This window comes from Rhineura floridana, chromosome 9 (assembly GCF_030035675.1).
Source record: "Rhineura floridana isolate rRhiFlo1 chromosome 9, rRhiFlo1.hap2, whole genome shotgun sequence".
NCBI lineage: Eukaryota > Metazoa > Chordata > Lepidosauria > Squamata > Rhineuridae > Rhineura > Rhineura floridana.
Genome location: NC_084488.1, coordinates 40,727,645 through 40,754,586, shown reverse-complemented (window position 1 = coordinate 40,754,586; position 26,942 = coordinate 40,727,645). Strand labels below are relative to the sequence as shown.

General features: G+C 42.9%; 1 protein-coding gene across 12 annotated transcripts in view; it reads right to left on the bottom strand.

Annotated features, from left to right (window-relative positions):
- Positions 1-14,633: 14,633 nt before the first annotated feature.
- ACSL1 (acyl-CoA synthetase long chain family member 1) overlaps positions 14,634-26,942 on the bottom strand; it is an 80,335-nt gene continuing 68,026 nt past the window's right edge. For all 12 annotated transcript variants that reach the window (XM_061584990.1, XM_061584989.1, XM_061584991.1 and 9 more), the window contains 6 exons: positions 23,521-23,609; positions 22,927-23,043; positions 18,579-18,722; positions 17,808-17,909; positions 17,266-17,337; positions 14,634-16,028 (listed from right to left, as the gene is read on the bottom strand). In XM_061584990.1, the coding sequence (XP_061440974.1) occupies positions 15,888-16,028; positions 17,266-17,337; positions 17,808-17,909; positions 18,579-18,722; positions 22,927-23,043; positions 23,521-23,609 (665 nt within the window). In that variant the 3' untranslated portion in view covers positions 14,634-15,887. The remainder of the gene's footprint in view (positions 16,029-17,265; positions 17,338-17,807; positions 17,910-18,578; positions 18,723-22,926; positions 23,044-23,520; positions 23,610-26,942) is intronic.

The following is a 26,942-nucleotide window of genomic DNA, read 5'->3' as shown; positions in this document are numbered from 1 at the left end:
TTCAATCTCTGCAGTTGGTTTGGTCCGTTGGCTGACGTAAGAGTTTTAGAAGGACAGCAAGCCAGGTTGTAGCTGCAAGAGCGGAGGAGTAGCGCCATCTGGTGGCAGGAGGAAAAACAGTAGGGTACGCGCTACTACTGTAAGCTTTCTATAGCTGACAGATTTTTCTCTCTAACTTTGGGTCCCCAGTTGTTGTTGGACTACAACTCCCATCATCCCTCACCATTGCTTATGCTTGTTGGGGATGGCGGGAGTTGTAGTGCAACAATATCTGTTCGATCCTGTACATTCAGGGGGAGAAGGGCGTGGCTAGTTAGCCTTAGTGATGTTCAGGGCACCACAGTCTAGGGATCCCCCGTCCCCAGTGGAGGCTGGTGCTCATTAGGACAGGTAAGGCAGAAAACAGGGAGGCCAGTAGTAGGTAGAGCTAGAGCCAATGATAGGCAGAGCGAACTCATTTTGCTTTTGCCTCCGTGCTCCACTCTGCTCAATCCTACAAGTCAACACTGAGGAGGTGGCTGACAGCCAGTGCCAACCTATAGAATGGAAGTAAGTACGGAGATAGGCTGGGAGCTGGCTGAAGGTAAACTAAGCTTTGTGGGGCTTATTTATAGAAGCTCATTTTCTTATTCTTACTTTAAAAATAACCTTTTCTACAATAAATGATGCTTGTTCCAAGTGAATGTCTGTAGTATTCTGGCAGCAGAAGCAAACTTAAGTTCATTCCAGTACTTATGATGGCACTATGATTTAAGTGAGTCTAGACCATGCTCAATATATCTTCAAACAAACCAGGATCCCCCCAGGAATGTAGAAGCAGTTGCAAAGCATTGAATGGGTGGATGGTGTTAACTGTGTGCTTCACAGCAAAGTAATAGGCTTGGCTGTCCAAGTGGGGGAGGGGAAAGATGGGGAGAAATAGCCACGAAAAATCTCAAATTCTGTCTGTCAAGCAAATCTTGCCTACTAAATTGACAGGTTTTCAAAATGTAACTACTTTAGATATTATTAACAGGGAGCTTTCTTACAGGACTTTCTTTTTAAGGAAGACATGGAAACACATTGCAAAGCATTTCAAATCTGCCATGTCTTAGTTTTATTATTTAAGAAACAAATTCCCTGCTATATTAAGAAAAATCCTGAAGGTGGCTCATTTGTTGTTGTTATGTACCTTCAAGTCGAGTTTGACTTATGGGGACCCTAGGAATCAATGACCTCCAATAGCATCTGTCATGAACCACCCTGTTCAGATCTTGTAAGTTCAGGTCTGTGGCTTCCTTTATGGAATCAATGCATCTCTTGTTTTGTCTTCCTCTTTTTCTACTCCCTTCTGTTTTCCCCAGCGTTATTGTCTTTTCTAGTGAATCATGTCTTCTCATTATGTGTCCAAAGTATGATAACCTCAGTTTCATCATTCTAGTGATAGTTCTGATTTAATTTGGTCCATGGTATCTGCAAAGCTCTCCTCCAACACCACATTTCAAATGAGTTGATTTTGTTCTTATCTGCTTTTTTCACTGTCCAGTTTTTGCATCCATATGTAGATACCTACCCAGTCTCTGTGTTGAAATTGCTTTTTAATATGTTTGTAAACCTTTTCAAATAATGTTTTTAACCTTTCCCCCCTCTTTTTTTCTTTTTTAAGATGCCTTCGAAGCTTATTTAAAAATAATTTAAGATGTTTGGTTTTAATGTATTTTAAAGTCTGTTTTATGATGTTTTTAAGTGTTTTTAGTGCTTTTATTTGCCGCCCTAGGCTCCTGGTGGGAGGAAGGGTGGGATATAAATCAAATAATAAATAAATAAATAAAATAAATATCGGGAATACCATGGTCTGAATGATCCTGACTGTTCAGTGATACATCTTTGCATTTGAGGACCTTTTCTTGTTCTCTCATAGCTGCCCTCCCCAGTCCTAGCCTTCTTCTAATTTCTTGACTATTGTCTCCATTTTGGTTAATGAGTATGCCAAGGTATTGATAATTCTTGACAAGTTCAATGTCCTTGTTGTCAACGTCAAAGTTACGTAAATCTTCTGTTGTCATTACTTTAGTCTTATTGACGTTCAGTTGTAGTGCCGCTTTTGTGCTTTCCTCTTTAACTTTCATCAGCATTTGTTTCAAATCATTACTGGTTTCTGCAATAGTAGTATGGTATTGTCTGCATATCTTAAATTATTGATATTTCTCCCTCCAATTTTCACACCTCCTTCATCTTGGTCTAATCTCACTTTCCATTTGATCTGCATATAGATTAAGCAAGTAGGGTGATAAAATACACCCTGTCTCACACCCTTTCCTAATGGGAACCAATCAATCTTTTCCATGTTCTGTCCTTACAGCAGCCTCTTGTCCAGAGTATAGGTCGCGCATCAGGAGAATCAGATGCTGTGGCACCCCCATTTCTTTTAAAGCAGTCCATAGTTTTTCTTATCTACACAATCAAAGGCTTTGCTGTAATCTATAAAGCACAGGGTGATTGTCTTCTGAAATTCCTTGGTCCATTCCATTATCCAACGTATGTTTGTGATATGATCTCTGGTACCTCTACCCTTTCTAAATCCAGCTTGGACATCTGGCATTTCTCGCTCCATATATGGTAAGAACCTTGTAGAATCTTGAGCATTACTTTACTTGCATGGGATATTAAGGCAATAGTTCGATGATTACTGCATTCCCTGGGATCCCCTTTCTTTGTAATTGGGATGTATATTGAACGCTTCCGGTCTTTGAACTATTGTTTTCTTTTCCATATTTGTTGACAAATTTTTGTCAAAATTTGGACAGATTCAATCTCAGTAACTTGTAGCAACTCTATTGGTATGCCATCTGTTTCTGGTGATTTGTATTATGAAGGTGGCTCATAATTCAAATCAAAAGTTAATCACATTTTTTTTTAAAAACCCACTACATTGTAACAAGGCCTCTAGTGCAACTCTAAACGTATTTACTCAGAAGTCACTCACACTGACTTCAGTAGGATTTACTCCCTATAAATCTGCATAGGGTTGCAACCTAAAGCAAAAATAAAATAGACTACCACATTAAAAAAAAGTTATATTGAGACATAAAAAACCATAGTTAATTTTAGAGTTTGGAAATATAGAAGAGCTGAGAAAATTGTCAATGGGCAGGTACATATGGGAAAAGAGAATCCTTTATTAGATCAGTGTTCCCAAACTTTTCCCCCCCAAGGATGACTTAAAAATTGCTGATGGTCTTAGCAGACCATTTAATGATTTTTCTGCCTGTGGTAGCAATTGTAATACATGGTGCTAGATGTTGTGTGATTTTTACTTATATTTTTTTTCTTTTTTTCTTATATATTGTATTTTATTGTAAGTGTGGTGTAGTGGTTAAGGTGTTGGACTACAACCTGGGAGACCAGGATTCGAATCCCCACACAGCCATGAAGCTCACTGAGTGACCTTGGGCCAGTCACTGCCTCTCAGCCTCATGGTGTCGGAAGGCAGAGCTGGGGTCCCAATCCCAGGGAGCTGGATCCCGGAGAGTTGGGAGAAGAGTATTCGGATGGATGGCAGAGGGAAGGGGGAGGAACTTCCCCCCTTTGGAGCGAAGACCAAACAGAGGAACTGCCAGTGATAAGGTCGCTTAGCAACGGGGAGCCTGAGCCCTCCCTGGACATTCTCACGTCTCCCCCTCTTTCAGGCTCAGAGCAAGAGGGGGAAGAGGGAGGGCTGCTCACAGCTGAAAAGTGGGGAGGCAGTTTACCATCAGCCCCTCCCCTATCCCCCATCCTGGAATCGGAAACTTCAGAAGAGGAGGGGGTGATGCTTCCCCCCTCACCGCGCACGCGCAGACAGCTGAAAAGACAGGAGAGAAGGGGGGGAAGGCGGGCAGTACCTGAGGGGCAGTTAAGGAGGAGCGAAAGATTGCGCGCCCGTTTGGCCCCTTCTTAAAGAACAGGCGGGAAGAAGTCCCTTGCTCTGTCAACTTTCTCCCAATGCCGCAGGACCTGTATCCCTGTATTGCTTCATGAGAAAATGCAGTCTTTGTTTGGACATTACCCTAATAAAACACGAATTAACTACAACCGCTGGTCTGGTTCCTGAGTCACATCCTGGGCCTGACAGCTTGCCAGAGCCACCTAAATCACCCTCAACGCTCTCTTCACTTGACTGGGACAAGATGTCAAAGGGAGCAGCGGGAGGGACGAACCCCACTTCTGAGATGGAAGAAGTGAAACTCTTGAGGACTAAGGTAGCTGATTTGCAGACGGATGTTCAAGCCCTGCTAGCAGCAGCCAAGGCGCTGAAGACGGATAATCAAACCTTGAAGGCCACGATAGACCAGATGCGAACAGCCCCTCCAGCTGCCATAGTAAAGGTTCCCATTGGATTGCCCCCAAAATACGCGGGACAAAGTGATCAGTTGGCAACTTTCGTGGCTCAATGTGAGTTATATGTCAGGCACACAGAATTTCCAGACGATGGGGCTAAAGTGGCCTTCGTGATTAGCCTCCTGGAGGGAGAAGCTGCAAAATGGGTGACTCCGTATCTCGTGAGAAAGGATACTGTCTTAAGAAGGTACAGAGGATTTATACAGGAGATGACCGAGATGTTCGAAGACCCGCAAAGAGCTGAAACAGTAGCGCGGCAACTAGGCGCTCTGAAGCAAGCTAAAGGGACTGTTTCCGAGTACACTAATGCTTTTAAAATTCTGTCCCAGGAAACTGGTTACAATGACGCCGCCCTGATGTTTATGTACCGGAGTGGATTAAATGCTGAAATCCTGGATGAGTTGGCCAGGACCTCCCCCCCCCCGCTGACCTACCAGGGCTCATCCGGCTATGCCTACAGATAGATCACCGGATGGAAGGAAGGCGCCTGGAAAGGAAGCAGGAGGTCCCGAGATACTCAGCCTCGGCATCCCGCAGCAAGACCCTTTCCTCTGCAGGGATGGCAGGTAATGCAACTGAGGGACAGGGAGGGGCTAGGCCAAGACTGTCGGAAGAAGAAAAGGAAAGACGACGCCGGGAACGTTTATGCTTTTATTGTTCAAAGCCGGGCCACGTGGCCAGAGACTGTGGACTGAAAGGGGGGAAAGCCGAGCCGTCGGGAAACTAGAACACCCAGTCCACGTGCAGGCCGGTGGACTGGGGGCAGCGTTGTATAAAGGCCCCCCAACGATCCAACCTCCCTCAAAGGGGGTGTTGGTCTTGCCTATTCGGATTACAACTTCCAGAGGAGTGGTGTTTAATTCCACTGCCTTAATTGACAGTGGAGCCTCCACAAATTTTATTGATGCAAAGTTAGTCAAGCGTCATGGAATTTCCCGGTGGAAACTGGATGCTCCCCTAGCTGTGGAGACTATCGATGGGAGACCCCTGAAGTCAGGAGGGGTGACACAAGCCACAGAGGAAGTGAAACTTCAAATCCCTGGGCACGAAGAGTTCATTTCGCTATACGTGTCAGATCTCTCGAACTTTGAGGTGATTCTGGGAATGCCCTGGCTAGCAAAACATGAACCCAAAATAAGTTGGAAGGAGGCGGTGGTGTGGTTCACCTCACAGTATTGCCAGGAGAACTGTCAACCTGAAGGAATCAAGAACACCTTAGCGGGGGCAGTGCAAGAGATCGAGGAAGTGACCCTGCCGCCAAAGTATGAAGAATTCAAAGATGTGTTTGATGAAAAAGAGGCAGAGACTTTACCCCCCCACCGCCCTTACGACTGTGCGATTGATCTAGTGCCAGGAGCCAGCATCCCATCAGGGAGAATCTACTCTCTCACAGAGAATGAGAGGGAGGCCCTGAAGGAATTCCTGGATAAAAACCTGAGGCGAGGATTCATACGCCCCTCACAATCCCCTGCTGGAGCGCCACTATTGTTTGTGAAAAAGAAGGGGGGGAAACTCAGACCCTGTAACGACTATCGCGCATTGAACCAGATCACCATCCCCAACAGCTACCCGCTGCCCCTGATCTCAGAGTTGCTGGACCGACTGCGCTCTGCAAAAATCTTCACGAAGTTGGATTTGAGAGGAGCGTACAATCTGATCAGAATGAAGGAGGGAGATGAATGGAAAACAGGATTCTTGACCGCTTACGGACAGTATGAATACCTGGTCATGCCGTTCGCGCTTTGTGGAAGTCCAGGAGTTTTTCAAAAATTCATGAATGACGTGTTTAGAGACGTGTTGGACACGTATGTAATCTGTTACTTAGATGATATCCTGGTGTTCTCAAAGAACCAGGAAGACCACGACCAGCATGTGAAGACGGTGTTGAAGGGACTGAGAGAAAATCACCTGTATGCTAAATTAGAGAAATGTGGATTTGACCTCAAGTCTCTAGACTTCCTTGGATATCGAATCTCAGCAGAAGGCGTGGAGATGGACCCAGGGAAAGTAAGCTGCATATTGGACTGGGGCCAACCTGTCACCAAAAAGGATGTACAACGGTTTTTGGGGTTTGCCAATTATTACAGAAAGTTCATTCCAGGGTTTTCCAAATTAACAGCTCCTCTGACTGACTGTTTAAGGGGGAAGAAGAAGTTTCAATGGACAGAGAACGCCACCGAGGCCTTTGAGGAGCTGAAGAGAAGGTTTGCTACTGAGCCCATTCTGCGCTTTGCTGATCCGAACCGCCCTTTCGTAGTGGAAGCAGATGCTTCAGATTTTGCCATCGGGGGGGGGGTCCTGCTACAATTAGACCAAGAAGGGAAGGAGCTGCACCCCTGTGCGTACTTCTCTCAGAAGTTAAAGCCTGCAGAGAAGAGCTACACAGTTTGGGAGAAGGAGCTGCTGGCCATCAAGGACTCTTTTGAAAACTGGAGACAATACCTAGAGGGGGCCTCTCATCGAATTGAAGTGCGCTCCGACCACAAGAATCTTGAAAGCCTCCAAACAGCCAGAAAGCTGAACCAGAGACAGATAAGATGGTCCCAGTTCTTCACTAGGTTTAACTTCCAGATTACTTACCATGCCCAAGCCAAAAACCAGAGAGCGGATGCCTTATCCAGACAGCCACAATACAAAGAAAGTGAATCCGAGGACCAGCCTCAGTACGTAATCCCGCCAGAGAAATTAACGTTGGGAGTATGCCAGCCTTCATGGGAAGAGGAACTCAAAAAGGCGCAACAAGAAGATGCAGACATGCTAAAATATCAGCAGGAGACGGGACAAGGTCAAGACTCAGAAGTAACCTTTCACTGGAGAAATGGACTGTTATGGTTCAAAACCACCAGATATGTGCCAGAAGGGGAATTAAGGCTCAGAATCCTACGCCAGTGTCATGATTCCATCACAGCGGGACACTTTGGGATTTACAAGACCATTCAGAACGTGGCCAAGGACTTCTGGTGGCCTAAAATGCGTTGGGATATTGAGAGTTATGTAAAGTCCTGCTCTGTCTGCGGATAAAAACACAAACAGGGACACCAGCAGGACTGTTACAACCGTTGCCTGTCCCACACGAACCCTGGAAGGACCTCTCCATGGATTTTATAACTGATCTACCCAAGTCCCAAGGAATGACAGCCATCTTAGTAGTGGTGGATCTACTTACCAAAATGGCACACTTTCTTCCTTGTGCAGGGGCCTTAGAGGCTAAAGAAACGGCCAAGTTATTCATAAAAGAAGTCTACCGGCTGCATGGATTGCCAAACAGCATAGTCTCAGACCGAGGAACTCAGTTCACAGCCAAATTTTGGAGAGCAATGTGGAAACAGTTGCAGACGGAATTAAAACTCTCCTCCGCCCATCACCCCCAGACAGATGGGCAGACGGAACGCTTGAACGCCGTTTTGGAAAGATATTTACGAAGTTATGTGTCCTATCAACAGACTGACTGGGTATCATATTTGCATTTTGCAGAGTTCGCCTACAACAATTCTCTGCACTCCAGCACTCAACAAACCCCGTTCTTCGCTAATTATAGATTCCATCCTAAAGTCTTTCCAAGCAGCTCAGAAGGAATGCTGGTACCGGCAGCTGAGAACTTCCTTAAGGAATTGCAAGCGGCGCAACAGACACTGAAACAGCAGTTAAACGAAGCCAAAACGGAGTACAAGCGAGTTGCTGACCTGCACAGGAAGGAGCCCCCCCCTTCAACCGGGAGACCAGGTATGGCTGTCCACCCACTTCCTCCAGATGCCGGGCAAATGTAGAAAATTACAAGACAAGAGGGTGGGTCCTTTCGAAATAGAAACTCAAATTAATCCTGTGGCGTACCGACTGAAGCTGCCTGACACGTTTAAAATACATCCTGTGTTCCATCGATCCCTCTTAACGAAAGCCACCCCTCCCAGTGAGTTACGGCCGGAGGAACCTCCCGGAGCTCCACTCCTGGTAAATGAGCAGCTTGAGTTTGAAGTTGAGGAGATCTTAGATTCCAGGATCAGACGCCACAAGCTGCAGTACTTGATTCACTGGAAAGGCTATGGGGTGGCTGACAGATCATGGGAAGATGCAGCTGATGTGCATGCTCCAGAATTGGTAAAACTTTTCCATCAACGTTTTCCCCACCGTCCCAAGCCAGACAAGGGGAGGGGGGCACAGCCTGGGAGGGGGGATGGTGTCGGAAGGCAGAGCTGGGGTCCCAATCCCGGGGAGCTGGATCCCGGAGAGTTGGGAGAAGAGTATTTGGATGGATGGCAGAGGGAAGGGGGAGGAACTTCCCCCCTTTGGAGCGAAGACGAAACAGAGGAACTGCCAGTGATAAGGTCGCTTAGCAACGGGGAGCCTGAGCCCTCCCTGGACATTCTCACGTCTCCCCCTCTTTCAGGCTCAGAGCAAGAGGGGGAAGAGGGAGGGCTGCTCACAGCCGAAAAGCGGGGAGGCAGTTTACCATCAGCCCCTCCCCTATCCCCCATCCTGGAATCGGAAACTTCAGAAGAGGAGGGGGTGATGCTTCCCCCCTCACCGCGCACACGCAGACAGCTGAAAAGACAGGAGAGAAGGGGGGGAAGGCGGGCAGTACCTGAGGGGCAGTTAAGGAGGAGCGAAAGATTGCGCGCCCATTTGGCCCCTTCTTAAAGAACAGGCGGGAAGAAGTCCCTTGCTCTGTCAACTTTCTCCCAATGCCGCAGGACCTGTATCCCTGTATTGCTTCATGAGAAAACGCAGTCTTTGTTTGGACATTATCCTAATAAAACACGAATTAACTACAACCGCTGGTCTGGTTCCTGAGTCACATCCTGGGCCTGACACATGGAAACTTTATTTATACGGTCACCATAAGTTGGAATCAACTTGAAGGCAGTACATTTACATTTTTGAGAACAAAATAGAATAATAGAAGAAATAAAAGAAGAAATAAAAATATAATTACAAATCATTATGGATATTTAATGTGATGGATAGGCCATTTCCCATCTTCAACAAATCCACAGACAAGTTGCGGACCACCTGCATGAAGCTCACAGACCACAGTTTGGGAACCCCTGCTTTAGATACCCTGGTTCAAGACTTTGTATTGAGGATTGAAAAGGTAAGAACCAGAACATTGAATTGTGCCTGGAAACAAGCAGAGCAAATTAAGCTCTTCTAGTATTGGTATGATATACAACAATAGGCTCAAGTCAATGATCTGGTTCAACAGGTTCAAAATAGTGGTGAAACACTTTTTAAGGACAGCCCTATGTTTCTGGGCTGTAGTCAAGGCTGGATGTTTCCTCAAAGCATGCATAACTGTGGTGAGATCACCTCTTTCCACAAGGTGGACAGCTGGTATACCAACTGAAATTTCTTAAAGGTGCTCTGTGCTTGACAAGTTACTTAGGCTGCCATAAGGCAAGCTGGATCTAGAATAGGACTAGGAAATCTGAGGGCCTCCAGATGTTATTGGACTCCAACTCCCATCAGTCCCAAGCACTGCCAATGGGCAAGGATGATGGAAGATGTAATCCAACAGCATCTGGAAGGCCACATGTTCCCTATCTCTGATCTTAAAGAACCCCCTAAGTTGCCAAGTTGATCTTTAAATGGAAGTGCAGTCCCAGCCAGAATTGGTTGAAAACCTTCACGATCCAGTCAGTTACCTGTCTGATCACTACCTCCTTCTTTACTGGATTGAGCTTGTTTTAGCCTCCATCCAACCCATTACTGACTCCAGAGCATTCAGGGCCCCTCCTTGATTAGATGACAAGTAGAGTTGGTTATCATCTGCATATTGATATCACACTCCAATCCCTGGATGTAGGTGTTAAATAGCATGGGTGATAAAATAGGGCACAGTATAACTCCAGAGCAGAAAGACATGCCCATCAGCAGAGCCACTGAAGCATGGTGTCTCCCACACTCATCTTAGACAGGTGATCAGGAAGGATACCATGGTCAATCTTTGAAAGCCACTTAAAGATCCACTATGAACCAACATGTATGTATTCCTATCTTTTCCAGAGCTTGGTGGCAACCAGGGGGTGACTAAGGCAGTATCAGTTCCAAACTTGGGCTTGAAACCACATTGAAATGGATCCAAATGACTACTATTGAAGAAACCTCTGAACTCTCTGGAGCTGACCAGCCACAACCTGCTCAAGTACCTTGATCTCAAGGGGAAATTAGACACAGCAAAAGGCCAATAGTATTACAAATTGGCAGAGTTCAGAGGTGGTTTGTTAAGGAGCAGTCTCACCACTGCCTTTCTTGAGGTGACAAATTGCCTCCTCGGTTGCAGTCACTCATTCTCCTTTTAGTAGATGTTAACTGCAAAGGATCAAATATACAGGTGATAGGCCATCTGTCTCAAATCAACTTGTCCATATTCTCTGGATGCCTTATCTGAAAACCATCCAACATTTGCAGTGCTTTCAACATGGAGTGCAAATTGGAGGAGGTGCAAGTGATCTTATCTACAAAGTATCTGGCAACAATATCAGTGGGCAGCTGAGGGTTCTACATGATCATTGTACAATCCTACAGGAAGTAAGTTCCTCAGGACAACACTGCACTGACAAGTACCTTGGGTTTATATCTGTGTCTTTCTGTTAGTAGAAGACTCTTTCAGCCAGTGGAGTCTTCTGTGAATGGGAAAAGGTGGTTTTTGCAAATTTAACTCTCTCTCTTGCTGCTCCCTGTTCTGAAGGTCTGTCATCCCTCTAGAGTAGGTTTAAGAGGCTATAAAGGGAAGGGGGAGATAGCAAAAATCACCTCATCCCCCTTTCTATTCACAGAAACCTCTATTAGATCAAATAACCTTCCACAAATGGAAGGACAGTTGAATATGATTATCACTTGCCATGCTAGAGGCCTTCAGTTGTATCGCAACCTGCATTCCTTTTCTATAGAATTTAGTATATTACATGTTACCTATGAGCTTCTGCTTGCATCAGGGTAAACTGATCAGGTGTCATGTGCAATACAGCCAATAATAATCACAAGATAAAATATCCACAAGAGCTGCATATTACTACTCCCTCTAAAGTATGGATGCATTAGTGTGGCACACTGGTGCATAGTGTAGCATATTAGATTATCTGGATTCCATTCTGAGCAAGCCTGGACTTGATACTGAAGATTGCCCAACAGTAGTGCAATTAGTCCAGCTACAGCTTTATGGCTCATAAGATATTTTTCCAACTTTACTACTGTGAAAGACTTCCATTTTAATTCCTACAATCCAGTATTTATGCATTGCTTGTTTTTACGGAACTACATATATGGACTTGGCTATGAAGCTTATAATGTTCTAAGGCAGGGGCAGTCAATGTGATGCCTCTAGAAGTTGCCGGACTACAACTCCCATCAGCCTCAACCATCACGGCCAATCGTCAAGGATAATGGGAGTTGCAGTACAGCAACATCTAGAGGGCACCACTTTGACTACCCATTCTCAGGGCTATTGAGAACATACATGTTAGTACATCTGTGTACACACACCTTAGACACACACATTATAAAAAAGAATAGGGTGTGGGAGTGAGCTTCAACCTTTAATCTGAACGTGTTTATCTGCAGGCCCAAGGTTTATACTGAATGTATCTAGGGAATGCCGCCCTGGGCTCCTACTGGGAGGAAGGGTGGGATATAAATCTAATAAATAAATAAAATAGGGAGTAGGAGTAACTGCAAGCTCAAGTCACACTTCCATTTCTGTATTCCAGTGGAAAAGTGCATATTTTCTCTTATTTCACCCATGCTGAATAGAGGGAAAGTGACAAAATATTTCCACTGAGGTTACACCACCACATGTAGCAGGTAGCTTATCTGAACGCAACTACAATGTACTGTAGCAGTTTAAAAATAGACACTCTATTGCTAAAGGTTTGCTGCACACCATGGGCATGTTTCATCAAGCAGCTGAGATGTCACATGTTCATCAAGCAGAGATGTCGCTTGCAAAACTAGGTTAAATGGCACTGGTAAAAACTTACTTGTGTGGTTGAATTACAGAATACACAGCAAAACTAACACTATCCATTGAGCTGCTATGGTGGAGTATACTATGTTCTATTCACTTTATGTAGGGGCAGAGAAGTGATATTAGTACCCCTTTTGCAATACCTCATGTCCCTTTTTTCAAGTTATCAGACAAGCATTTTGTAAAGATGACATCTATTCCACCATTTAAACTAGAAAAGGTTAGGGGTATGTTTTTTAAGTTTATCTAATCCTCAAATTGTGGAGCCAGTGTGGTGTAGTGGTTAAGGTGTTGGACTACAACCTGGGAGACCAGGGTTCGAATCCCCACATTAGCCATGAAGCCAGTCACTGCCTCTCAGCCTCATGAAAACCCTATTATAGGGTTGCCATAAATCGGAATCGACTTGAAGGCAGTACATTTACCTTTTTTAATCCTCAAATATTTTTCCCGTGTTGTAATAGAACAGGGCTTTTGGTCAAACAAGAAGCAGAAATGTTTGTAAATTTTAACATAATTTACAGTAGCCAGGAATATAAAATAGATGCCATTTCCTCAGAGCACACAAGTATCAAAAGACTGTTAAGGTATCAGAATATTACAGAGCAATTTACAGCTTCCAAATACAGAGCACATACATTAAAAGCTTACAACCCAGACAGTAGAGTTATCGGTTTTGATTCAAATGTGAAAAGAATTGAGGATACACACTGCATTTGAAAAATCCATCTCCAGTAGGAATATAAAACTACAGCCTGAGTGAAATAGAAAACATATTTCTTTAAAAGAGGGATGGGGAACCTGTGACCTTACAGCTGTTGTTGGACTCCCATCAGTGTGGCCAGTGGTCAGGGTAATGGGAGTTGTAATGTAACGTGGAGGGCACTGGGTTCTCCGCCCCTGCATTAAACTGTGGAACTAAGCTTTGTACAAATCTTAGAGCTACAAAGACAATAGTGGAAGATTTGTACATTACCAAAACCCACTGATGAGTAGATGATTTGTGTGTCAAAGTAGCAACAAAGGGGAAATACCCAACTCACACTGTATGACCACAGGTTATCTTGTAGTAGCAGTTTTTTTGAATGAGGCTGTATGCCTCCAAATACCAGTTTTTGGGATCTCTAGTAGGGAGACCACTGTTGCCTATGGGAAGCCTATAAACAAGATTGCTGGGAACAGGATGCTGGACTAGGGTCACATTCACACCATAATTTTATTCCACTTTAAACAGTCATGGCTTCCCACAAAGAATTTTGGGAAGTGTAGTTTGTGAAGGGTGCTCAGAATTGTTATGTGACTTCAAGTCGATTATGACTTATGGCGACCCTATGAATCAGTGACCTCCAACAGCATCTGTCATGAACCACCCTGTTCAGATCTTGTAAGTTCAGGTCTGTGGCTTCCTTTGTGGAATCAATCCATCTGTTTGGTCTTCCTACTCCCTTCTATTTTTCCCAGCATTATTGTATTTTCTAGTGAATCATGTCTTCTCATTATGTGTCCAAGGTATCATAATTTTATCCTATCATATAATCAGAGAATTGTTAGCAGACCCCTCTTCCCCTCACAGATCTGCAGTTCCCAAAGCTCCCTGGGGAGAAGAGGGACTGATTGTTAAACCATTCTGAGAATTGTAGCTCTGTGAGGAGAAATGATGTTTCCTAACAGCTCTCAGCATCCTTTTCGAGTGACACTGCCCAGGATTCTTTGGGGGAAGCCATGACTGTTTAAAGTGGAATAAATGTATGGTGTAAATGTGGCCTAGATGAGCTTTTTGATCTGATGGAGCAAGGTTCTTAAGTTCTTAACAAGCTTGTTGTCCCCTCCATGCAGATGTTAACCATACCACAAGGTTAACAGCTCCTCTAATGAATAACTGGCTTCCTCTTGTTCATGTAGTCAGCTACAACCCAAAACTACTGACAGGTTGATTGGTTTTGATTTGCAAGTTCTATGTACTAGCTGTACACAGAGTTGAATTTAAAAGCTACTAACATGGCAGAGAATTGCTCCTGCAAGAGAAAGCAGAGTGGAAAATCCAGCAGGGATGCCTTAGTTGGAGACTGCTTGGCTACTTATTGCCATTTCTTTCTTTGGCTTCTTGTATTGTTTGGAACATGAGTAAGTACTCAAAAGTACTAAAAAATGTAGACTAGTAAAATACTCAGATTCTTTTAAACTACATTTACCACATCATACTTATCCAACATTGGTTCCCGTCATGTGGATGTGGGCACGCTACTGTAAAGTGTGCATTTTACAGTAAAATGTGCATTTTAATTATTTTCTTTTAAAAAAAAGTTTACTCAAATTAAATGCAGAAATATTTATTTTGGTTTCCTTCATTGGCTTTTGGAAATTTTGGTTTATAAAATATAGAAATAGCTAACACTAAGCAAACATTTGAACTCCAATGTAACAAGCGACTTAATACTCTAGGAGTATTGGATGTGCGATTAGGGTACATATATATGAAATTATAGAACTGGGTAGTGCATTACAATTACACAGTCTTTAGTGCAAACTTTGTTGTGCTTGTTTACATATATTTAAACAGGAATTCATGACTGCTATATGGGGAAAAATCTCAAGCATGGGTTACAACAAGGCATCTCAATTTTATTCCCCTCCCCCAACAGAAATATAGGTATAGATACATGGTAACTGAAATCTCCATCCCCATTCTATACCTAATGAATGGATGTCCCACATTAAACCACATTCTGGTTTCTGGCTTTTTGTATACCAAGAACAGAAAGTGAAAATATTGTGACTTATCAATTTCAATGATACTCGTTGTATTCACTCAATACTCTGTGTTCAGTGGACGAGAGGCAAAAGCTAACTTGTACAAAGATCATCAAGTTAAAAGTGATCTAGAGTAAGCCTGCTCTGCTATGGCAATTAATGGCTGACAGTGAATTAGCATGATTAGTCCCAGTATTGGAATTCCATCAATAGCCGCATGCATTCCACAGCATGATGCTGCTATGGCCCAACCATCTCTGGAGCTCATGAAACCAACACACATTGTATTGGCAGTTTCGTCTAGACTCCCAGGTTATAAGACACACCCAGAAAACCTTCGAAGCAGGAAACCAAGGCAGCCAGGTTTCTGCCAGAGTTCTAAGGACACTCCTTCATCAATGTTGTTCCATTGCAGTGCACTAAAAAATCTCCATATGCCAAATCTTTTTGGGGGGAAAAGCCCACCAGCTATACAATGTACTAAAGACAATAAAATGCGCTAGCATCACACACATCCCTTTACATGCCTGGGAGAGAGTCACATTTTTGGCTGAGGAAATCTTAAATAACTTACAAATCACATAGATACCATTTACAGTTTAAGGCGCATTGAGGAAGTTGTATGTCACCATAAAAAATGGTCTGCAACACAAGTGGACAGTAAGGCAGTGTTCCATTTTCTTCAGTTTTCCTATGCTGAGTACCCCTTTGTGTACAAGTTAATGATTGCACTGTTTCCTTCCCTATATTTGCTGTAGTCAATTTATAGATATGAAGGTCAATAGCAAATGCCATTCTCTCCAAAAAATTTCCTCCGTTACATCCTGATATTAGCATAGAGTTCTTCTATCTCGGACTTAAAGTATTTGCGAAGCTCAGGTCTCTTTGCCTTTAATGTTGGTGTTAACAGGCCATTCTCAATAGAGAACATTTCTGGGTGAAGAGCAATGCCTTTGACCTGGAAAAATGAAGATAAGTTAGACTTTGTATCCTTTTCTCATTTAGGAAGAATTCTATACATGAGAGCATATTGATATTTTGGAAGATCTGAGATAGAATATATTGTTCCAAACATTAAGCAGTTTCTGTTAGATATGCTCAACAGTATAACTGCATATTTCCAAAGCCTCAATATAGGTGTCTGGAAATAAAGTAGAATTTTACATTCCAAACAAAAAATGTTTTAAAACCATAAAAACTGTTGAATCAACAGTCAACAATATAAGAAACAGAAAATATCTAGCAATGTACATGTAGGGTTGGGGGAGGATTCCTCTAAATTCAAATTTGTAGGTGAATTTCCCCAAATCCGTATGTTCATCATCCTTGTGAACCAATCCTGAATGATGCAACTTCCCAGGCTTTTATCAACACCGTTTTTTTTTTGCTAACGTAATTGACCAGCTTGTGTCTATAGTTTGCTGAGGTTTGTAAGCCGCCCTGAGTTCCAGTTTGGAAAAAGGGCGGGGTAAAAATAAAGTTTCGTTCATTCATTCATTCAAACTGACTTTACTTCACTGAATCACTGAGCTTGCCCCAATCCACTCTTCCCTGATGATTGTGAAAACACCCCCCTCTGCACTCAGTTTTCAACATTAAAATAGAAAAAGGAGTTTAAAGGAGGTGGTTTTTAACTGAGCTTGCTTGGGCTGATAGAGGAAAAAGGGGTGGGGGAGAGCGGAGCAAGCATTGTGGCATTGACCTTGCAACTGATTCAGCAGCAGGCAAGTCTCTCTCTTCCTACTCAACAGCTGATGAGGATAAGAGGGGGAGCCTCTGCAGATCCATCAGGCTACCTCTTCCTGCTTGCCTCTCACAGGAGCATCCCATTTTGTGTGTGCGTGTGAGAGTCATTAGGGCATCCGATCCAGCAGCAGGCAAAACCCCTCTTTTGCCTTGCCCAAAAGATCATCTTCCTGCTAGCCTTTCTCACACGAGCATCCCATGGGGTGCAGCCGTTCCAGCAGCACCATCTCTGCCATTCCCTATTACAGTAACACTTGGATGAAAAGAAGATGTATTCTCCCAAAACTCAGCTCCACAGATTAAAGTTAGCTCTAAAAATAAACCTTTGGTTAATCTATAATGAACCAATTAAAGCTTCCAGCTCTAGAGTCCAAAATTATGCAGATAAAACAGTTTAACTGGAAATCAAAGTACAAATATCTCAGTTGACACTTCAAAGAGATTCTCACCTGTTCAAATGACTTCAAGCCAAATTCTTTTCCAACTTTCAGCAGGTCTTCCAAAATATTTTTTTTTACATCCTATTGAGATCCAGAATAATAGAGTGTTACAGAACAATGTTGAGAAGAAGTATTACTGAAGTATTACTATTTGTGGGCCACCTATCAAAAGCTCAGTGTTTATTGTGGGCATTTATATACCACCATCTTTCCACTCCGACCTTCACATGTTCAATGAAGATCTAGAAAGGGAAGCTGGCAGGACTGGCATAGGCTCCTCCATGTGACTGAGTGTTCCAGTTACCCAGGGCTCTCAATTGCTTGGAGGGAAATCTGCTGAGGGCCGCACTGAGCCATGGTCAACCCTCCAGGCGCCTCTAGCCAAAGTGCAAAAGTTGTCTGGGCTCACGTGAAGACACTGGGACAGGGCCAGAAGGCATAACCCCTGTTCACCCTCTATGCAGCGGTCTTATGGGTGGAGCGGATACCTGCATAAAGCTTAGAAGGATGAGAAGACAAGACTTCTGTAAATCACAGATCTGATCACTTACTTTGTTTCTGCATAGTTCTTCATAAGAGCCTCCAAGTCCTTTTTTCTTGGCCCAGCTGGATAACATGTCTGGATCTGGTACTACAATCGCTATTAGAAAAGCCTAAATTAAAACAAGGAAGCATGTTAAAAGCTGCCCACTGAACAAATCATTTAAGTTTCCCATAAGAGAAAAAACATACACACACCACAGTGCAGTCAAATAGCAACCTGTACTATTGTCAAGACATAGGAGACGTTTGCTGCAGCACTTAGACAGTGGAAAACCCTGCGTAGGGAGTTCAGATTGGTCTTTCCCTCATGACCTTTAGATGACAAACCAAAATGTTTTTATTCCCGCAGGTTAATGGTTTGTCTGGTTTCTAAATCTTACTGCCAAGTTATCTGGTTTGTAGCTCATTATGATTGTCTTGAATTAGGTTACTTACCTTGTGAGCCTCAATGCCACTTGGAAAATTGGATACAAAGATTTAAATAAATCTGTCCTAAAAGACTAAGGATTTCACTTTTAAGACTCAACATTTATGAAGGAATGTTTCCCAACAATGGTTAGACATTCATCAAGGCATGACTAGGTGCATGGTTTGTTTAGTAGTCTAAACCTGCAAATCGGTACAACCACAGAAACAAATATGTTTGTTAATCTAACCTACCCAGAAGAAAACTTTTAATCATAAAGAAAGGCCAATGACAAATGAAGATTTTATGCCTATATGCTCAATTTAGAAGGCTATTTTAAAAAAAAATACATTTCAGGTAAACAGATACCTACCTGCAAGCTTTCACCATGGACAAATATTTGGCCAACAGGCTCACTCCTTATATAAACATTCTCTATTTTTTCTGGGGCAATATATTCTCCCTGTGCAAGTTTGAATATATGTTTTTTCCTGTCAATGATCTTCAAGGTACCATTCTGTAACACAAGAATAATCATCAGCCTGCTCCTATTCAAGAGAGGAAAGCAATTTTTAAAAAAAACATGTGTCAGTAACTAGAACAAGATAAAAGATCATAATGTGAATTCTGGAGTGCAGCTCAGTTTCAGCTGCATCCATATAAAGTCAGATTTACTGTATACAAAAACTTTGCCTCAATATCATAGAATCTGTGGCTTGAATCCCAAGAATGATAAAGAGTTTATGGCCACTTTGTTCCAAGAATGGTAGTGCAACTGCTAGCAGAAGACTCAAAAGAAGGGATAGTTCACAGTAGCTTTTGACCTTCTTCATTCTCTATGAATCATCTGCAAATAGTATCTCAGTAACTGGATCTACATTTTTATGAAAATAATGTTTTATTTATGCTGACATTAGAACAACCAACAACTGCATGAATATCAATTTATTAGGAGCATGTTACAGATAAGTTTCAGATTAATCAAAATATTCATTTACAAGATACACTGTGCAAGCTCTTTGTCAATGGTGAGGGGAAGCATGCTTCAGACTTCCTAGACTTCCCCTGAGTTCCCCTGTGAAGAGGCTTCCACTGCTGTAGCACATCTGCCTTTGCTATTTCCATTTGCCTCTGGTGGTGTATAGTCTACCTCTTCCATGTATTGGATGGATATTAAATGTTCTGGGTTGCTTACTTGTAATCACCTGTCCAAAATGCTTGGCAGGCACTCCTATATTTCCTATACTAATGCTTGTAACCCAGCAGACATACTGTGCAACTCAGCTTTGCAGTTTGAACCCATTCAGATATACTGTGTAGCTGTGCTCGGGTGGAAGCACCATCTGCAACAACAATTTGCTGCAGCTCATCCACTCTAGCAATGAGGGCCTTCCAGAGATGTGGTTGCTATGGCTGAACCACCTCTTCTTGCCCCCAGAGGTCACAGACAATCAGAGGGCAGCACTGCTAAACCCTAGCAATGCTAAATCCATTCCTCATATTGTTGACATTGCTCAGTGTGGCATCCATCTCCAATTGGATCTTTCTACTAGTTCAGGGGTGGCTACTCTGTGGCTCTCCAGATGCTGGTGGACTACAGCTCCCATCATCCCTGACCATGAGCTGTGTTGGCTGAGACTGATGGGAGCTGTAGTTCAGCAGCATCTGGAGAGCCACAGAGTGGCCACCCCTGTACTAGTTGTTCAACAGCTGCAGATGGAATGCCAATATAAAGGCATGTGTTAATTGTGACAATATGAATTTTGTATTTCCTGAACTCTACTGAAAGGCCACCTCCATCAGGCTTCCTTTCCTTCAACTGTCACCCAATAGCAGTGGGAGGAATGGGAAGCAGGCCTCATTTCATCAGTTCTGTTTAAAGGCCCATTGCATTGGGCTCCTTCTGCCCTTAAATGGTTTCTATTGCAGATTGTCATTATAAAAATCTACAATGACAATTTAACTTTTAAAAGTTTGCTTCCCCCACCCTTATGCCTTAGTCTCATTTCTTTGTGTCATGTCTTTAAGATTATAAACCGCAAGGAAGGGGCTGTCTTGCTTTGATAGATTGTACGTAAGCTGCTCTGGGAACCTTTTTGGCTAAAGAGCAGAGTACAATGTTCTAGATTTGCAAACTAACTCTCAGTGTTTGATTCTCTCTCCTAGAGACCCACCTGGATGATGGACCAGTGATTATTTGGATCATGTATGTGTGATGTGGCATAAGCTAGAGGAACAGCCAAGACCAGAAGTATGCAGTCTGAAGAATATACTGCCTCCGCAGAAACTGCTTGTTGGCCTTAGATGTTGCTGCTGCTGTTATCATTCCAGGAAGTTTTTGGGGAAGGACTGAGATTCATTCAGCCTTCTATCAGTCAATCATTCAAAGCTGACATATGCAATGACTTCATGGAATTACAAACTTCAGCAGAACATGTGGATTTCATGACACTGCACGTTTGACAAATATTATAGGCATTGTCTATTGCAATCATATCCCTCTAACTTCTCCAGCAAGAGTGTAAAGCAATGCATCAAAATATTTTTAAAAAATCATAGCCTAGATGTACAATTTGTTTGCAATGACAATTGCATTTAGTAATGTTTGTGCTTATTTTCCGGGAGATGTATATCTAGTTTTTCAGACTATCTTCCACAAACACTGCCCTAGAACAAATGCCACCACAATGTGGATGATTACTGGACAAGCATATACAAAAAGCTTTACTGTTATATACAGGCATACCCTGCTTTAACATACGCAATGGGACCGGAGCGTGTATGTAAAGTGAAAATGTACTTAAAGTGAAGCAATTATCTATGCATGTACTGCACTGCAATCGCCACTAGATGGCAGCGGCGTCATGCCATTAAGTGTCCGTAATTGCAAAGCACATGTACGTTAAGCGGGGTATGGTGGCGTATGGAGCATGTACGTTATAGCGAGGCGACGTTAAGTGAAGCGACTTTAAGCGGGGTATGCCTGTAATGTATATGATACTGGAATGCTCTAGTACTCTTGTTGAATAAATGCAAAGTACAGTATCTTGTGGAACAGCTCATTCTGCGTTGTAGGTGACTGTAGATACCCCCTACTTCCTACCTTTTGACCACTTTCCAATGGCCATGAACACATTCAGAGGTTGCTTACAACTCTGCCCAGAAGTGGACATTCACCACTATTGAGAGTGTATTTGGGGAGAAGAAAAGGAGGTTCTGTATTCTGCACTCAGCAGAAAGAAGCACACTGCTTGAGCCCAGGATTGCAGTGAAGGTGATCATGCCATGTGCCACGCTGCACAATTTTACTATTCAACACTCACTGCATCTTCCTATGGAGGCCAGGAAGTGAGAGTGCCACTGCTGCCAGCATGGCAACAAAGAGGGTCTCAGGGAAGATAGTGCTACAGCCATGATTGTGATAGCTGGGGGCTTCTTATAGGTCATGGCCACAGGCTGCAAGCTAAAATATGCTTATAAACACCTAATGGTTCGAGTATAGCTATGCCTTTGCACAAGGACAAAAACTATTACTCATCAATACAGATACACCAGCTTAGATAAAAAAGAAACCAAAAGAAATGTCCACTTGAGGTATAGCGTGCTTCCATGCATGTCCTCTCCTCTCAACCGTTGCCCACCTAATGGTGCTTATGATGGAAACCAGAAGGAGTGAAACATCCAGGCAACACAACTTGGTGTAAGGGATGACTGCGTCAATGACATGCATAGACTGAATATATGGCACAATAGCAGCAAAAAAGCTTTGGTGGTCCTTAGGCTTTTTTTAAAAAAATACTATTTTGCTCATATGTTTGTTTTGAAACAATGTTTCAGTTCCAAAAAATATTTTTTATCAAATGCAGCACGTGTAACTTATTTGCTTAGCCATTTGTGTGCGGTGCTTTAGCAGCAGCCATAATTGACCAGATTAGCTTCTCAAAGGGTTGTGGCTAACTCAGGTCCTATTGATTTCAATGGGTCTACTCTTAAGCATGATTGACTGGATCCAATCTAAAGTGTCAGTGCAAGGGACTAGAGGACAATTCTATGCAACATGTCAGTGTAATGGTTTGTGAGAATGGATTGTTACTTAAGATTGCTCTCCATTTTCTTAGTGCACTTTCCATCAAACGTATACCATTGTTATGTCTACAATACCAATGTTAAGTAAAACTCCCACTGGAGTCACTAGTACTTCTTTCATATAGAAATTCACTACTGCAAAATGTAAGCCTGCAATTCTACATCAAGTTGCATATGCGAGTAAGAAGAATGTTGTTGTTTTTTGTCTTGTGCTAATTTTGCATTTTAATTGGTTTTTGGTGAATGGACTGATAGAGTAGCTGGTAAAGATTACCCACTTCATTCTAATCTAAAACTTCAGAAGCTGACCTTCAAGCACTCTTAATGGATGATAAAAAATGTGAAAATCAAAAACAGAATGCAGAGTGGGGAGAAGACTGGTAGCGCAGTGGAAGGATTGGGCAGCCACCTGTGAAATTCAGGCCACAAAAAGCCATCTTGCTATTCGCTTAGTGGAAAGAGCTGATGCCGAGTCAGCTTGTGGATACTGTCTTGTGCTTGATGGGGCACTGTTACCAAGGAAGTTTTTTATGCCACAGCAATATTTAGGCCTCCAAAAGGATTAATGTGATTGTACTAAAGAAGTGAAATATGTGTTCATTTCACTAGATTCTCAAGTCTCAATGTTTGCTTACCGGTAACCATTTCCCAACATCTCCAGTGTGTACCCAGCCATCTTTGTCAAGAGTTTCTGCAGTTTTTTCAGGATCCTTCAGATAGCCTTGGAACACATTTGCCCCCTTTATGCAAACCTAAAGTAGAATGGAATACATGCTCTGTAAAAATCTGCAAAACAGGTTTTTTTCTATCAATTGTTTCAATCTTAGGTAGGAGATGGATTTACTGTAGCTGGTGCATCTGACCCAACAGGGCTTCTCTTTAATCTCATTCTTTAGTGGCATTACAAGTGTAAAACCATTTGTCTCAACAAACTGCATAGTGGGTGGAATACGTTAGACCAACCTTTTGTCAGTGTATGGATCTGTTTTTAGGTTTTTATTTTGCTTTAGTTTTATATTTTTAATCTTTATACTATTTTGTAAGTCATTCAGACCAGTAAGTACAAATCATCATCATCGCCACCACAATCCAAGGTCATTAAACTAAATGAGAATTTTTCTGGAGCCGATTTCTGTAGGATGCAGATTATATTCACTTTAAAAAAAAGTTAGGTACAATTTGAGACAAAAGACTCCTGGTATATGGCCATTCCTTGCAGTGCTACTTACTTCACCCTCTCCTTTGGCAGCAAAATAATTCATTTCTTCCACATCAACAAGCTTTATGATGTTGCAAGGCATCGGGGCACCAACGTGACCTATTCGTTGAACAAATAATGGCTTTAAGCACGGCAATAGCACTCTCTTTATAATTTTGGGCAACATAAGCAGAAATGGCATCACTCAGACTCCATTCTTTATTGTATTCCTATGGCATTTACTGCTTCCAAGTCTGTTTTGACTGTTCAGGAAACTACTTTGACTTTAGCACTTTAAAGTTGTTTTAAGGCTCCTAGTACCAAAAGCTGATCACTGCGGTACAATGTGCCAAGTATTCTCTTAAGCTTTTTCTTTTAAAACAAAGTATTCTCATTTGTTCTCTTGTCCAAAGGTCTGTTCATACACAATCTGTTTATGGTCATCCAAAGTGAACTGGATGATACACGGGAAACCACAATGCTATCAAGGCTGCATTTTTTCTAAGTGATACTGATGCAACAATGCCATGGTTGCAATATTTCTCCACACACCTGATTTGCAATACACAAGGGCTTTCCATGTATGAACTTGCATCTGAGACTTGCTTGTATTACGATAGATGGATCTAGGATTGGTCAGTATTTTACTCTGGTGTTCATCTGATATTCTCAAAATAACCAATTTAAGTCTGAGTGAGTTCAAGTGTGGCTATGCAAGCTGCTACATGGAGCATAGATACCTAGACAGGATGCTGTGGTGCTGTTGAGATGGACTGTTTCTTCTGCTATCATGGGCTTTCATAACTGGTCTCCACCAGATATATGAAACAAACTGGCATTAGGGTGGTGTAAACGCTGCACGTTGAAAAGCCCCCTACCCTCCCAGGGCCTAGTACACAATAGGACAAAGAAGTTTCCTTTGTGGGGGTGAGTGCCACGTCCCAACTACAGCATTAGTGTACAACAAAACTCCACACAAGTCCATAGCATATACATGGGATTGCACAGAGAAGAACAAGGGTCCTCTATTTCCAGAACACCTGCTATATTGAATATTTCCAGAAGACAGTTTCTTTTTTGTAGTTAAGCACTGCCCAGAACCCCCATTTCAAATCCAAAAATACCCAAGCTTTTAACCTTACAATGTACAGACAGACACCAACATTCATATTATCTTCAGTCTATCATGTATCTGAGCAACTGTGTTGTTTCCTACGCAAGCTCTACATAAGGCCTAAGGCTTTAGGATGCCACAAGCCTTTCCCTCAGGTTTTGGCTATCCTGGTTTCAGATGAAGATTCTGCCTGCATCAAGTTTCAGATCACTTCTGTTTCAAACACAAACTTTCCCCCCATCAAACATGCATATTAGGCATTCACGTGCCTAGCTACATGTGGCAAGATTTTGAATTTTTGAAAATTGGAAGGTTTCCCCCATCCCTTCTCTTTTAAAAGGTATTGATGTACCACAATTGACTAGTGGTAAGTATGCATGAGCAATTAAGTTGTGCTGACTTGTTCACAAGGCTAGCATAATGCAAAGCTGTAAGATTTAACAATCCCAGTAAGTTTAAAATGTGGCATTTCTTATCAGTTGCTTCCCAAGTCTAGTACATTTAAGAAATGCAGGGTTGTGTCCAACTAATCTATGCCATTAATGCAAGGACCACTACCATCTATTCTCCCCACATGCCCCCTCCCCAAATCTCTGGCGCTAGGCAACCCACAGAACAGATTTAGGGAATGCACAGGGAGAGGAAGAGGTAGTCCTGTTGCACAGGTGGATGTCCTTGCACAAATGGCACAACCAGTTGTGTTTTGGAGGGGGGATGTGTCAGGACTTCGTCCCATTACTTTTTCTGCATCTGGCCCCCTCCAATCTGCCACCACTCACACACACACACACACACCAGGGCAAAGGAGGAGGCAGGAGGGGAGGGGGCCAGCCAAACCATACAGCAGAGGCTTCTGCAAAGCTTCTCCAAACACCGCAGGACAAGAGACAGGCTGCCAGCAGAAATCAGTGAAAAATCTGCTTAATTCCAGGGTGGGAGGGTGGAATTTCGCAGATATTCACCCATCCCAGCCTACAGCCTGTCTCTTGCCCCACAGTGTGGCTCTTCTTCCTCCCTGGGCTAGCACTCCTGAGGAAGATATTGCTGTGGCCTCCACTGTATGGATGTGCCCGGGGAGGGGGGGAGCTCCTGCCTCCTCCTCCATAGTAGCAAGTGTGTGTGTGTGGCAGATATGCAGCGGAGCAGTGTTAGTGTATGTGTGTATGTGAGGGAGGTGGCATGAAGGGACTCTGCACTTGAGACAAGTTTACATGGGAGAACGTGGCAAGGATGATAGAGGGTGAGAGAAGGGGTTTACACAGGGGGAGGGTAGAAAGCAGCTGCAACCCCAGAATGACTATTTTGACTTCAAATCACCCAGCCTAGGAAGGAATTGGATGTTGTGCTTGCTTCTTGGGTTGTTTACCCCCTCCCAGAGGTGACGGATCAGTTCAGGTTTCAGAAGAGGACGAGGAGCACATTAGTTGCAAAGCATTCAAAGGGGATGAAGAATTGTGCCCTTTCTCTCTCTCTCTTAAAAAAAGCTTTAGAAGTTTGTGAGATCTTCCTGCCTTCTCCTCTCTCTGATTCCCCCTCCCCATGCATCTGAAAGTATTGTGCATTATCATTTGCAAATGCAGAAGGAAAATGGGTGCTTCATCCCTCGGTTTGTTATATGAGCAACAGATTATTCAAAGCAACTTCTGCCCTTCTCTGTCAAACTCTGCCCAGACAAATTTCTCTCTCACTCTCTCAGGCTGCAGTCCAATACACACTTACCTGGAAGTAAGTTCCATTGAACCCAATGGAGCTTACTTCTCAGTAGACATTTATTGGATTGCAACCCTAATCTACTCCCTGTGGGGAATGGATGCTGCTGCTGTGGGAATAGCGAACAAAGAAGCAATTTTCTCAGCTAGGAAGGCAGCAACACCAACATATCAAAGTTAATTTGGTTTACTTGGGAGTAAGCTTCATTGATCGCAATGGGGCTTGCTTATAAGTAAACATGCAATTGATTGGGTTGCATGATACTATAGCAGATTTATCTTGATAAAACAGGTTGTTAATGTCTTTCTTTGGTTGGATTGTATGACAAGATTAAAGAATGATAGTTAAATAATTCATGTGAGTTAAGGCCATTTTATTATCCTAGGTACATAACCTTAGGGCGGAGAAGGCATGCAAGGATCTTTCAACAAATGAGCTTCTAAAACCACAATATGCTTTTTAAAAAATTCCTTGATGCAAATAGGCTTTAAGTGGGGAAGGGCAGTAGCTCAGTGGCAGAGCATCTGCTTTCCATGCAGAAGATCCCAGGTTGGATCCCAGGTAGGGCTGGGAGAGACTCTTGCCTGAAACCCTGGATTGCTGCTGCCAGTCAGTGTAGATAAAACTGA